The following is a 10,037-nucleotide window of genomic DNA, read 5'->3' on the forward strand; positions in this document are numbered from 1 at the left end:
TCAGTTGGCATGCATGAGTCAGTCAGAGTGGCACAGCTCAAAGACCGTCTCTGATGACGACGTCCACCCAGGACAGACGAGAGCAAGACAGAGCTGCCTCCACCCACTTCCAGACGTGGTGGGCCCCATAAAAGACCTGAGGCTGTGGCAGGTTTCCAGAGGGCCTGGGGCGGCTCTCAGGGTTACACGGGAGCCATCACCTCACACGAGAAACCCAGGCCCACAAACACAGCTCCAGAAGACGGCCGGATACTCCAGTGGCCACTCAAGGAGGAGGAGTGCTCTGCCATGTGAGTTAAACCACATCAGCGGCTGAGGAGGGATCCATCGGTGCGCAGAAAATACTTGCATGTCTTTTCAAAAAGCGTCAATTGTAGAAGTACGAAGGGGCCTAAAGAGAAGAAAAGGAAACCTCTACTATCTGAAACTGTGTGAGCCTTGAGAGTGTGAATGTGCGTGTGCGTGCCTTTGTGTGTGTGTGTGTGTGTGCGTGCATATGTGCCTGTATGTGTGTGTATGTGCCTCTGTATGTGTGCCTGTGTGTTTGTGTGTGCCTGTGCCTCTGTGTTATGTGTGTGTGTGTGCATGTGTGTGTGTTTGTATATTTTGTTGAGAGTGTATGTTTATTTTTGGTTTCTGTTTTGTTTTGACACAGGATACTGTGTATTGCAAAGCTTGGCCCTGGCCATGAACTTGAAATCCTCCTGCCTCAGCCTTCTTAGTGCTGTGACTGCAGTGTGCATGTGCAGGCTTGTGTGACCAGACCCAGCATGATAAATATTTTAAAGGCAATAAGATAACCCTATCATTTATATCTTTAATACCACGGTTACCATAGCAACAGTAGTGCCCAGACTCTAAAATTGCTGTCAGTCCCTAGAGGAAAAAAAAAAGCCATTTCTAAATCTTTCTCTAACTAGCTTGTGCTCACAGCGTTCTAAACTCTGAGGTGCAGATCTGACATCCCCTCTCCATCAGCCATTTTGCTTCCCGTGTCATGGTGTTTCCGGCTTCCTTAAATGTTAGCATTTATTGCTTATTTCTTTTTAAAAATTTTATTTGTGCATGCTTAGTGTGTTTGTGTGTGTGTGTGCACATGTATGTACATGTGTGTGTTCAAGCATGTCCCAGAGGTAACTGTGGTGATTGTGTAAAGGATGGCCTAGGGCACAAAGCACCTGCTGCATCAGCCTGAGGAGAGAATTGACCTCTGACCTCCAGAAATGTGTATGTCATATGCTTGAACCAGGACACAAGGCAAGCTGGGTCTGGTCCCTATTCTCTAAGTAAGAGTGGTTGCCCGGAAGACCCACTGAGGCTGTCTGTGGTGGCCTGTTGGAGTTCAAGCCTGTGTCTCCGTGGTAATGCAAGAGTCCTGGCCTTCAGCTGCCACACAAACTCAGACAGGACGTTTAATTCTCCAGTCAGGGAGCTCGTACACATCCAGAGAGTGACAGCTGTTCCTGTGGCTCACGCCCAAGATTTCATCAGAATCATCTGTTCCTGTGGCATCTTTCTACAGAGCACTCACCCAACCTCAACTGTGTTGACTGCATGCTAGCTTTAAACACCTGGACCGCCAGGTGCAGTGGTGAGTGTCTGTAAACACAGTGTTCTCCAGGCTGGGTCAGGAGAACATGGAGTTCAAGGGCAAGCTGTGCTACATCATGGATTCCAGGAGAGGCTGAGAAATGTAGAGAGATCCTCTTGACTAAGAAGAAAAGGCAGTGTGTTTGTGTGCGCGCGCATATGTGCGTGTGTGCGTGCGTGTGTGTGTGTGTGTGTGTGTGTGTGTGTGTGTGTGTGTGTGCGCGCGCACGCACGCGGGGGCAGAATCCATGTCTATTTTGTGTCTATGTGTTTGGTGCACTAGTGTGTGCAAGCCGGAGGACAGCCTCTGGTGTCCTCAGCTGACATCACCTCTTCTGGCCTAGAGCTCACCAAGTTCACTAGGCTGCTTGGCTGAGCCCCTGGATTCTCCTGTTTCTGCCATCTCAGCACTTTCACCAGGCTCCCCCCTACCCCCAGGAGCTCTGGAGATCTAAACCAGGCCCTCCTGCTCTCCCTGGCCCCCAGAAAGACATTGGACGTTTCTCTGAGTGTAGCAGGGTTCCTAAAAGCCTCCTACTGGCAGCTGGGTATGGTGGCACACACACCCAGCACCTTTAATCCTAGGCAGAGGCAGGTGGATCTCTATGAGTTCAAGGCCAGTCTGGTCTACAAAGTGAGTCCAGGACAGCCAGGGCTGATGCACAGAGAAACTCTGTCTCGAAAAAACCAAAACCAAACCAAACCAAACCAAAAACCAAAACCAACCAACCAAACAAACAAACAAAAAACTCAGCCTCCTACTAAACAACTAGCTGAAGGTGATTTTGTTCATGAATACCACCCTCCCCAGGCTCCTTGTTGATAAACCTTCATTATGCACTTAGATTAGAAGTCAAAGCTAAGGGTCTCAGCTCTGCCCTACAGAGCTCTGCAGGAAGGGTCTTTGGGTACCATGTGTTTTGGTTTGGTTTTCTTGGTATGAGCCCAGGAACCAAAAAATAAAAGACGCACGCATCTTTCATTCTGGAAAAGTATGTGTCCCTCAAATGGGCTTTCTGGGCTAACTGTTCACATGGCCCCACAGACCTTTTTTCTGGGGAAGTCCAACACAGCGCGGCAACCTCGGCCAAGTTGGTCTTCCACTCCCAGATTCAAAAATCAAGGAATACAGATGCCACGCCCTTCAGTCACCCCCACTTTCCAGTCTGTGACCTGAAAGATGTGTTTGTATTCTTGGAGAGATAACTACCCAGATGCTAAAATGTGCCCTCTTCATAAGTTACACGGTGTCTCGCTGATTTTGAGGGGTGGGGGCTCATCCTCAGTGGCTGTTTTGTTTTGTTAACACAACGTGATGCTGAGGCCCATGTCTGATGTAGTTTGAAGGTGACGCAGTGTCTCCTGTAGGCTCTTGTTACTGAACACTTAGTCCCCGGGTCGCTCAGTGTGCGGTTTTGGAAAGTTGCAGAATCCTTCGAGGTGGGGACTCTGGAGTGGCTCACGGGGCTGTGCCTTAAGGTTTTAAAGCACAGCCATACCTTCTGTCTGTCCTCTGCTTCCTGTGGACTCATACTTGCTCTCCCCACCATGGTGACTGTATCCCCTTGAACTGTGAGCCACAATAGACCTGCCTCTGAGTTGCTTCTGTGACATGTTCAGTCCGGGGGGGGGGGGGTGGGGGGGAAGTAATGACTAATATCTCACAACCCTGCTGAGCTCTCTAACCTGGATGCTGGTTTGTCTGGATTGTCTGGATGCTGCCTGTCTAGTCGGCACAGTGAACTTGATGTGTCCTTCATGGGCGCGTCGGCCCTGTGCGCTCCTTAAGCAAAGCCTCATTCCTTTAAGAGCTACAGTTTCTACTGGGCACTCACTAGGAGAAGAAATCAGAGAAGGGAAGGGTGACAAGAGCTGACTCTGCCCCCCTGAGACCAGCACGCTGAGGTGGCGGCACAAAACCAACACAGATAACTTGTGACAGACAGGAGAGCTCCCGAGACAAGAAGACTGCAACGTGAAAGTAGGAATAAGAAAGGCTTTCTGTGGTAAAGATGGCGCCCTGGGGAAAGGTCACGAGGAAAAAGGAAACTGAGTGTGTGGAAGTTGGAACACGTCACAGTTTGGAACCATTGCCTCTTTAAGTGCCACCTGCCACCTGCAGAGTCGGGGATTTTAAGCTGTAAGTCTTACAGATAAGGGAACTGAGCTCACAGAAGCTAAATAATTTGGCCCAAATCACACAGCTGGTAAACAATGATGTTCCTAAACAGATCCCCACCATAAGCAAATAAGAAAGAAATGATGCTGTGGCTCACAGTTCAAGTCTGGGAAGATTCCACGGGCCTTGGGGGTGGAGCCTAGCAGTAGGGCATGAGCCTGGCATGTGCAAGGTCCTCAGGACCACCAGAACACGCAAACATACACACACCTGAAAAATAAAACTCCAACAGATTCTGCATGGCTGTGTGCAGATTTTGTGTGTAGTATTTTGCCTGTGTGTGTGCATATGTACCACGTGTGTGCCCTCTATGCCCGCAGAGGCCAGGGGAGGTCATCAAACTGCCTTGATCTGGATCTGGTATCAGAGACAGTTGTGAGCCACCATGTGGATGCTGGGAATTGAACCCAAGCCAAACCCTCTGTAAGTGCAGCCAGTGCTCTAACCACTGAACCATCCCTCCAGCCCCTAAATATGCATCTCAGTCTCACACAGCCCCAGGGATGGCATAAAGGAGAAGCTTCTGTTGTCCCCGGTTTACAGAGATGTTAGATGCTGGAAGCTGGGAGGGGCCAGGGACAGGCTGAGGGCAAACACCGGGGCAGGAGAGAGAATCTGCAAGGCAGATGCAGGGTATGCAGGGTAACACTCGGTCCCAGATAACGCTAAGTGGGTTCTGGGCTGACCCATGCACCCAAGCAACCCAAGCACAGAGCCCACCCTGGATCAGCTTGTGAGAGGCATTCCCCGAGGCGGTCCTGGAAGGGCGCTCTCCAAAGCTCCAAGGGTTCTGAACCATCTTCCAAGAGGATGCTCAGTAACTGGGCAGCAGGCTCAAGGGTTTTGTTTTGGTTTCATTTGGTTTTTCCAGACAGGGTCTCTCTGTGTAGCCTTGGCTGTCCTGGACTCACTTTGTAGACCAGGCTGGCCTTGAACTCACAGTGACCTGCCTGCCTCTGCCTCCCGAGTGCTGGGATTAAAGGCGTGCGCCACCACGCCCGGAGCAGGCTCAGTGTTTTATCCATAAGCTGGTCTCACAAAACGTTGAGTGGGCAGGCAATTACGTTTGGCTCCACCTAAGGTTTTGTGAACATTTTCAAAACAGCCCTGCAGTTGTAAGGTTCTGTTGTTGCTGTTGTTGTTTTTCATAGAGTGTAAGCCAAACTGTGCGTTGTCCCACTGTTAGCAGCAGCAGCAGCAGCAGCAGCGGGCACAGGACGTTTTAGATTCTATTTTCCCCTGAGCACCCCAGTATCAAACGGAAGGACTTGGGAGTAGAAGCGTCCCGTGTAAAGCCCTGTTTGGTTTGGGGTTTCAGTTATCAATCTTCACTCTCCTGTAATCAAACAAGCCCACATTTCTGCAGTGTAGCCAAGCCGTAGTCACAGTTACACAACGCTTGCACACTGGAGACAAGGTCCTTAAACTGAAAGGTGTGTACAGCTGATGGTCACGGGGTTTCCCAAGGTTTGGGCTCAGTACTCCAAATGCGTTTGTAGCTTATTAGTCCTTGAGGTTGCATAATGTAGACATGGTGGTAGCTATTATGCCTGCCCCACTTTACAGGGAGGAAACTGAGGCACCAGAGGAGAATGAAGCAGAGCTCAGAGCAAGAGGCGACCTTCTTCTCAACAAAAGGCTCTGAGCACCATGTGGAAAGGCCACACGAGCCTTTGAAAGGTCACAGACAGAAATGCCACCATTTACTAAAATTCTACCAGTCACAATGAGAGAAGCCTGGACGCAAGTCCAGGTCAAGTTAGTGGTATAGCAAGCCCCAGGATAGCCAGGGGCTACACAGCAAGAAATCCGTCAATCAATCAATCAACCAATCAACCAATCAGCCAATCAGTAACAGTCAGTCTGTGAGTCAATTTAATAACTGCGGCCTTGATGTCCGGGCCTGTCTTTATTTAATGGTGAGCTTTTTCCCCCTCCTGCACCCTACCTACCTTAACTAACAGCTTTTTTGTTTGTTTGTTTGCTTTGCTTTTTGTTTTTCGAAACAGGGCTTCTCTGGCTGCCCTGGGCTCGCTTTGTAGACCAGGCTGGCCTCGAACTCGCAGCGATCCGCCTGCCTCTGCCTCCCGAAAGTGCTGGGATTAAAGGTGTGCACCACCACAGCCGGCTTAACGAACAGGTTTTATGATTATCCTCTGTGAAGTAATGGTCACAGTATTTATTCCAGGAGGACACAACTCCCAAGTTTTACCACAGATTGCAAGAGAGGCCAAACGAGGCCAATCTCCTAACTCACAAACCGAGAGGAGCACGCTGACGTCACAGCGCTGGCCCAGGAGTCCTAGGTTCGATCCCTGATCCCCAGTCTAGAGAAGATTTCCCCCACCCCAAGTCCACTGCGTGCTTTATGGAGACCGTGATGAGAAGGCTGCCTGAGCTCCCCGCCCTCCCCAGGCCGGGAAGTAAGGGGCTGTGCCAGCAGCTCACCCTCTGCAGGGCCCGACCCACACCCAGGATTGGGTCCAGGAGTCGCTGCTGCACCAGATCCAGGGCTGCGGGACCCACCGCTTTGACTGCAGCTGTCTTCAGATGAAACCCTGGCATAGACGTGCGGGGACGACCCACTCCCACCCCTCCTCCCAGCATAGCATCAGGGGATCCCGGCTTCGCCATCAGGGACCCCCAACATGGGATGGGAGTGCTGGCTCGCCGTCGTGGACCCCGGGGCACAGTGTTGGGGTCTCCGTAAGCCACTCACCTGGCGCGGGCGTCCCGGTTGCAGCCATCGCGCGCCCCGTAGCCCCTCTGCTCCCCGCAGGCGGCCCGGGCACAGCCGGAGCAGGGTGCGAGCTCGGCCACCGCAGCCCAGCAGCCTTCGCCGGCCCGGGCAGGACAAGCACCCGCACGGGCGGAGCCTCAGCCGAGCCGGGCGCGCAGAGGCTGGTGGAGCCGGGGCTGAAGACCCGCCCTGAGCCAACAGGCTGCAGCCGGTACGCCCTCGGTGGCGCTGGAAAGGTGTGTGGGCCCGGCCCTTTCCTGTCACCAACCGCCTCAGGGACTCCTGCAACAGTTAGGCACCTTGGAGCGATCCGTCTCCCTTCATCCTACGGTGATACTTCTAGAACTCGCTGACTGGCTCTAGCCCCACTGGCCGCAAGTGGATTCCTCGGTTACAGTTTGCCCACGTAAAGCAACAGGAGTGAAAACACGTGGGTCTGGCAGGCCAGCCCTCTGGACACAGCGAGAGTTCCGCTGAATGGGGCGGGGGGGGGGAGGGGGGGAAGGGGGCTTCCCTCTTACTGGCGGGGCTGAGGGTTGCCCCGGAAAGAGTTTAAAGGAGGGACAGATCTGCAGTCTTTAGCCCAATCTGGCATCGAGGGCATGGGGTGCGAGGTGAAGAGGATAAGCCCCGCCCCCTTGGGCATGCACAGTGGAAATGGCCCAGTTGGCCGCACCCCCAGCATGTATGTTTTTGAGAAAGTTATCTGTTATCTATAGCCAGGCTCTGCAAAGAGGACGCAAGAGCCTCGAAGGGTGCCATCATGAGGTTAGTATCTTTGGCAGCAGTGAGCCACTTATGAATATCTTCAGTGTGGAATGGTTGCAATGACGTTCCAGGCTGCTGTGGAGGCTCCTTCCCACACAAGCTGTTTAATCAGAGCCTCTCTAGCTGGACCGGGGGAGGTACATTGGTCCACCAACTCCGTCACACAAGTAATGAAGATGGCAAAGCCCTCTGCGGGCCCTTGTACAAGGTTGCAGAAAAAGGTTTCTGGCTTGCTAGGAAGGCAGGGCTTAAGGATCTGTAAAGAGAGAGATTTAACTTGGTCAAAGTACCCCTGAAGGCCAGTGGTGGCCTGGGTGACAGGTACATGGACCCGCATCCATAAGTGTGTCCAGGGAAATAGGAACCCCAAGTTGGAGTGTGCTGCAGCAGGCCTGGGTGTGTGTGTGTGTGTGTGTGTGTGTGTGTGTGTGTGTGTGTGTGTGTGTGTGTGTGAGACAGAGAGAGAGAGAGAGAGAGAGAGAGAGAGAGAGAGAGAGAGAGACAGACAGACAGACAGACAGACAGACAGACAGACAGAGAGAAGACACTGGGAGCCACGTGCGTTCACAGGAGAGGGGAGAATCTGAGGGATGCAGAGGAACTCGAGGAAGGTCTTTTAAAAGGGGGACACTTAGGGAGTTCTACTGGGTAGTGTGAACCCCGTACTGCTCACAGAGCTTGTGTTTTCAATGTCTTTAGAATTGTTTTTATTAAAAGCCAAAACCATTTAAAACTAGTCTTAGCTACGGAGCAGGGCCATCCGGCGCTTACCGTGTGCTACGCTCCGTGGAGGCTTCTTCTGCTCCTGTTGTACAGAGCCTGGGACTTTACACGGTTGTTCTCACAACACACAGTACTTGCGGAGAGTCTGCCCGTGGCCTCTCTCCATACCCAGAGGACAAGAGCGTGGTCGTCTCAGCTCCACCCCACGGGCTCTGGTCTTAGGGTGAGACACACTGCCAAGTTGTTTCAAAGAAGGCCCAGCAGTCCCGTGCACTACTCCAGGGATGCAGTACCCCAACTGTTAGAAACGGAAATTTCCTACACTAGGCTGTGGGCAGAGCAAGGGGAGATTGCTTCTCCAAACAAGAGGCCAATAAAGTCCTGAGAAAGCCACAGGCAGGTAGACTCAGAAGGAGATGATCCGGCCGCGACACGAGCAGCTCCAGCTCCTCCTGAGGACGGGAGTTTGGCTCCCAGCACCCACCTCGGGCACTTCACAACTGCCTGTGAACTTCAAGGGACCCGACGCCCCCCTCTGGCCTCCGGGGACACTGCACTCTTAGGTGCAAACCCACACATACACACTTTTTCTGTACAGAGAGGTCTTCCAGTTTTGCTCAAGAGGATACTTTACCAACATGGCCAAGTACAAACAGTGCTAGGTCGCACAGCAGCTTCCCTTTCCTGGTAACGTGTCCCTTGGGAAGAGACGTCAAAGCCATCTCTGACCATGGTTGCTCCCGTGAGAAGGTTAGGAACGCCCTCCTTTCTAACCTAGACACAAGCACCTGAGTCAACCGTAGTGGGACAACCAACCTTGCTGGGGCGAGGAATTTAGTGTGTGTGTGTGTGTGTGTGTGTGTGTGTGTGTGTGTGTGTGTGTGTGTGTGTGTGTTTGCTATTTCCTTATAACCATTTTAGAGGGAAGGAGCCCAAAGACACCACCTGGGCCGGAAGACAGACACGTTACCACCTCACAGCACAAGGAACCTGGCCCTGAGCACCCAGCAGTGGTTCTCAGGAAGAACAAGGAACAGCCTGCAGCTCACCAGCTGTGACAGACTGAAGTGTTGCGGCTTTCTCCTTCCTCCACCTTCCTTCTTTGAGGCAGGGTCTCACTGTGTAGCCCAGAGCAGGCTTGCATATGTCTACATTTGTTTCTAGGGCCCTTTGACTAACTGAAGACTCTTGCAAGGACCCTGATTTGGTTTCAGGCATCCATAGGTGTGTAGCGAGGCCTACCTTGGTACTAGAACCTAAATCCTTATTTAAGTCAACAACCAGCCCAGGTGCCAGTTAGTTAACAGTTGATACAGTCACAGCCAGTAGGGCACTTTCTGGCACAGCATTTTCTTTGCTCTTAGGATTTTATTTTTGTTTTGTCTAGTTACGTGAACGTGTGCCTGCAGATGTCAGGCACCCGATCCCCCTGGAGCTGGAGTTTGCAGGTGACTGGGTACTGGGACCCAAATTCATGTCTTCTGTAAGAGGAGGGCTCACTCTTAACTGCTCAGCCATTTCTTCAGCACCCTCAGGCCCTCTTCAGAAATGCTGTGCGACACTGAAGTCTCTGCAGCAAAGCAACATGGATGACAATAGTAGTAAAAAGGGCTCGCGTGCTTCATGTTTTGCCACCCTGAACTAACCTAGGAGAGCTTGTGATCTTGTGTGACACGAGGCCACTTCCTTACTGACGAAACCACTTCTGCCTGCCTTGTATCACCTGCACTCGGTACTGCTCCACGGCACCTGTCATTTCACTTGGATCCGCCAGTGGAGCACGCTCTGTGCTCTGGAGCCAAGGAGTCCTGGCTCGGGGCTCCGGGGCACTCCCATGCTCTGGTGACTCGGTTTCTTCGAAGAGCAGTTGTAAAACATCAGTAAGTGAAACACTTCTGAGAGCTGGGAAGTTTGCACTCCTCATATTCTGACCTCCAGTGTTGACACTGTTCTCACAACAGCATCACTGATGCATGCTGGGACACAGAGCACAACTAGGCTGGAGTGGTGCTGTCGGGGTCCAGGGGATTCTGCCTG

At 52.2% G+C, this 10,037-nt stretch overlaps 1 protein-coding gene and 1 long non-coding RNA gene across 2 annotated transcripts in view; one reads left to right on the forward strand and one right to left on the reverse strand.

Moving 5' to 3' along the window:
- BMAL2 (basic helix-loop-helix ARNT like 2) overlaps nt 1-9,756 on the reverse strand; it is a gene marked incomplete at its 5' end in the record, with an annotated part of 29,271 nt that extends 19,515 nt beyond the window's left edge. Inside the window, 3 exons of the mRNA XM_084766851.1 lie at nt 6,489-6,645; nt 7,419-7,533; nt 9,724-9,756. Coding sequence (XP_084622977.1) covers nt 6,489-6,645; nt 7,419-7,533; nt 9,724-9,756 — 305 coding nt within the window. The remainder of the gene's footprint in view (nt 1-6,488; nt 6,646-7,418; nt 7,534-9,723) is intronic.
- On the forward strand, nt 143-1,854 carry LOC311588677. The gene is made up of 3 exons (XR_014776293.1): nt 143-290; nt 1,425-1,779; nt 1,834-1,854. It is a non-coding gene; the product is annotated as an uncharacterized lncRNA (long non-coding RNA).
- Nucleotides 9,757-10,037: the final 281 nt, after the last annotated feature.

Source organism: Acomys minous (assembly GCF_964271855.1).
Source record: "Acomys minous genome assembly, chromosome: 17".
Lineage (NCBI taxonomy): Eukaryota > Metazoa > Chordata > Mammalia > Rodentia > Muridae > Acomys > Acomys minous.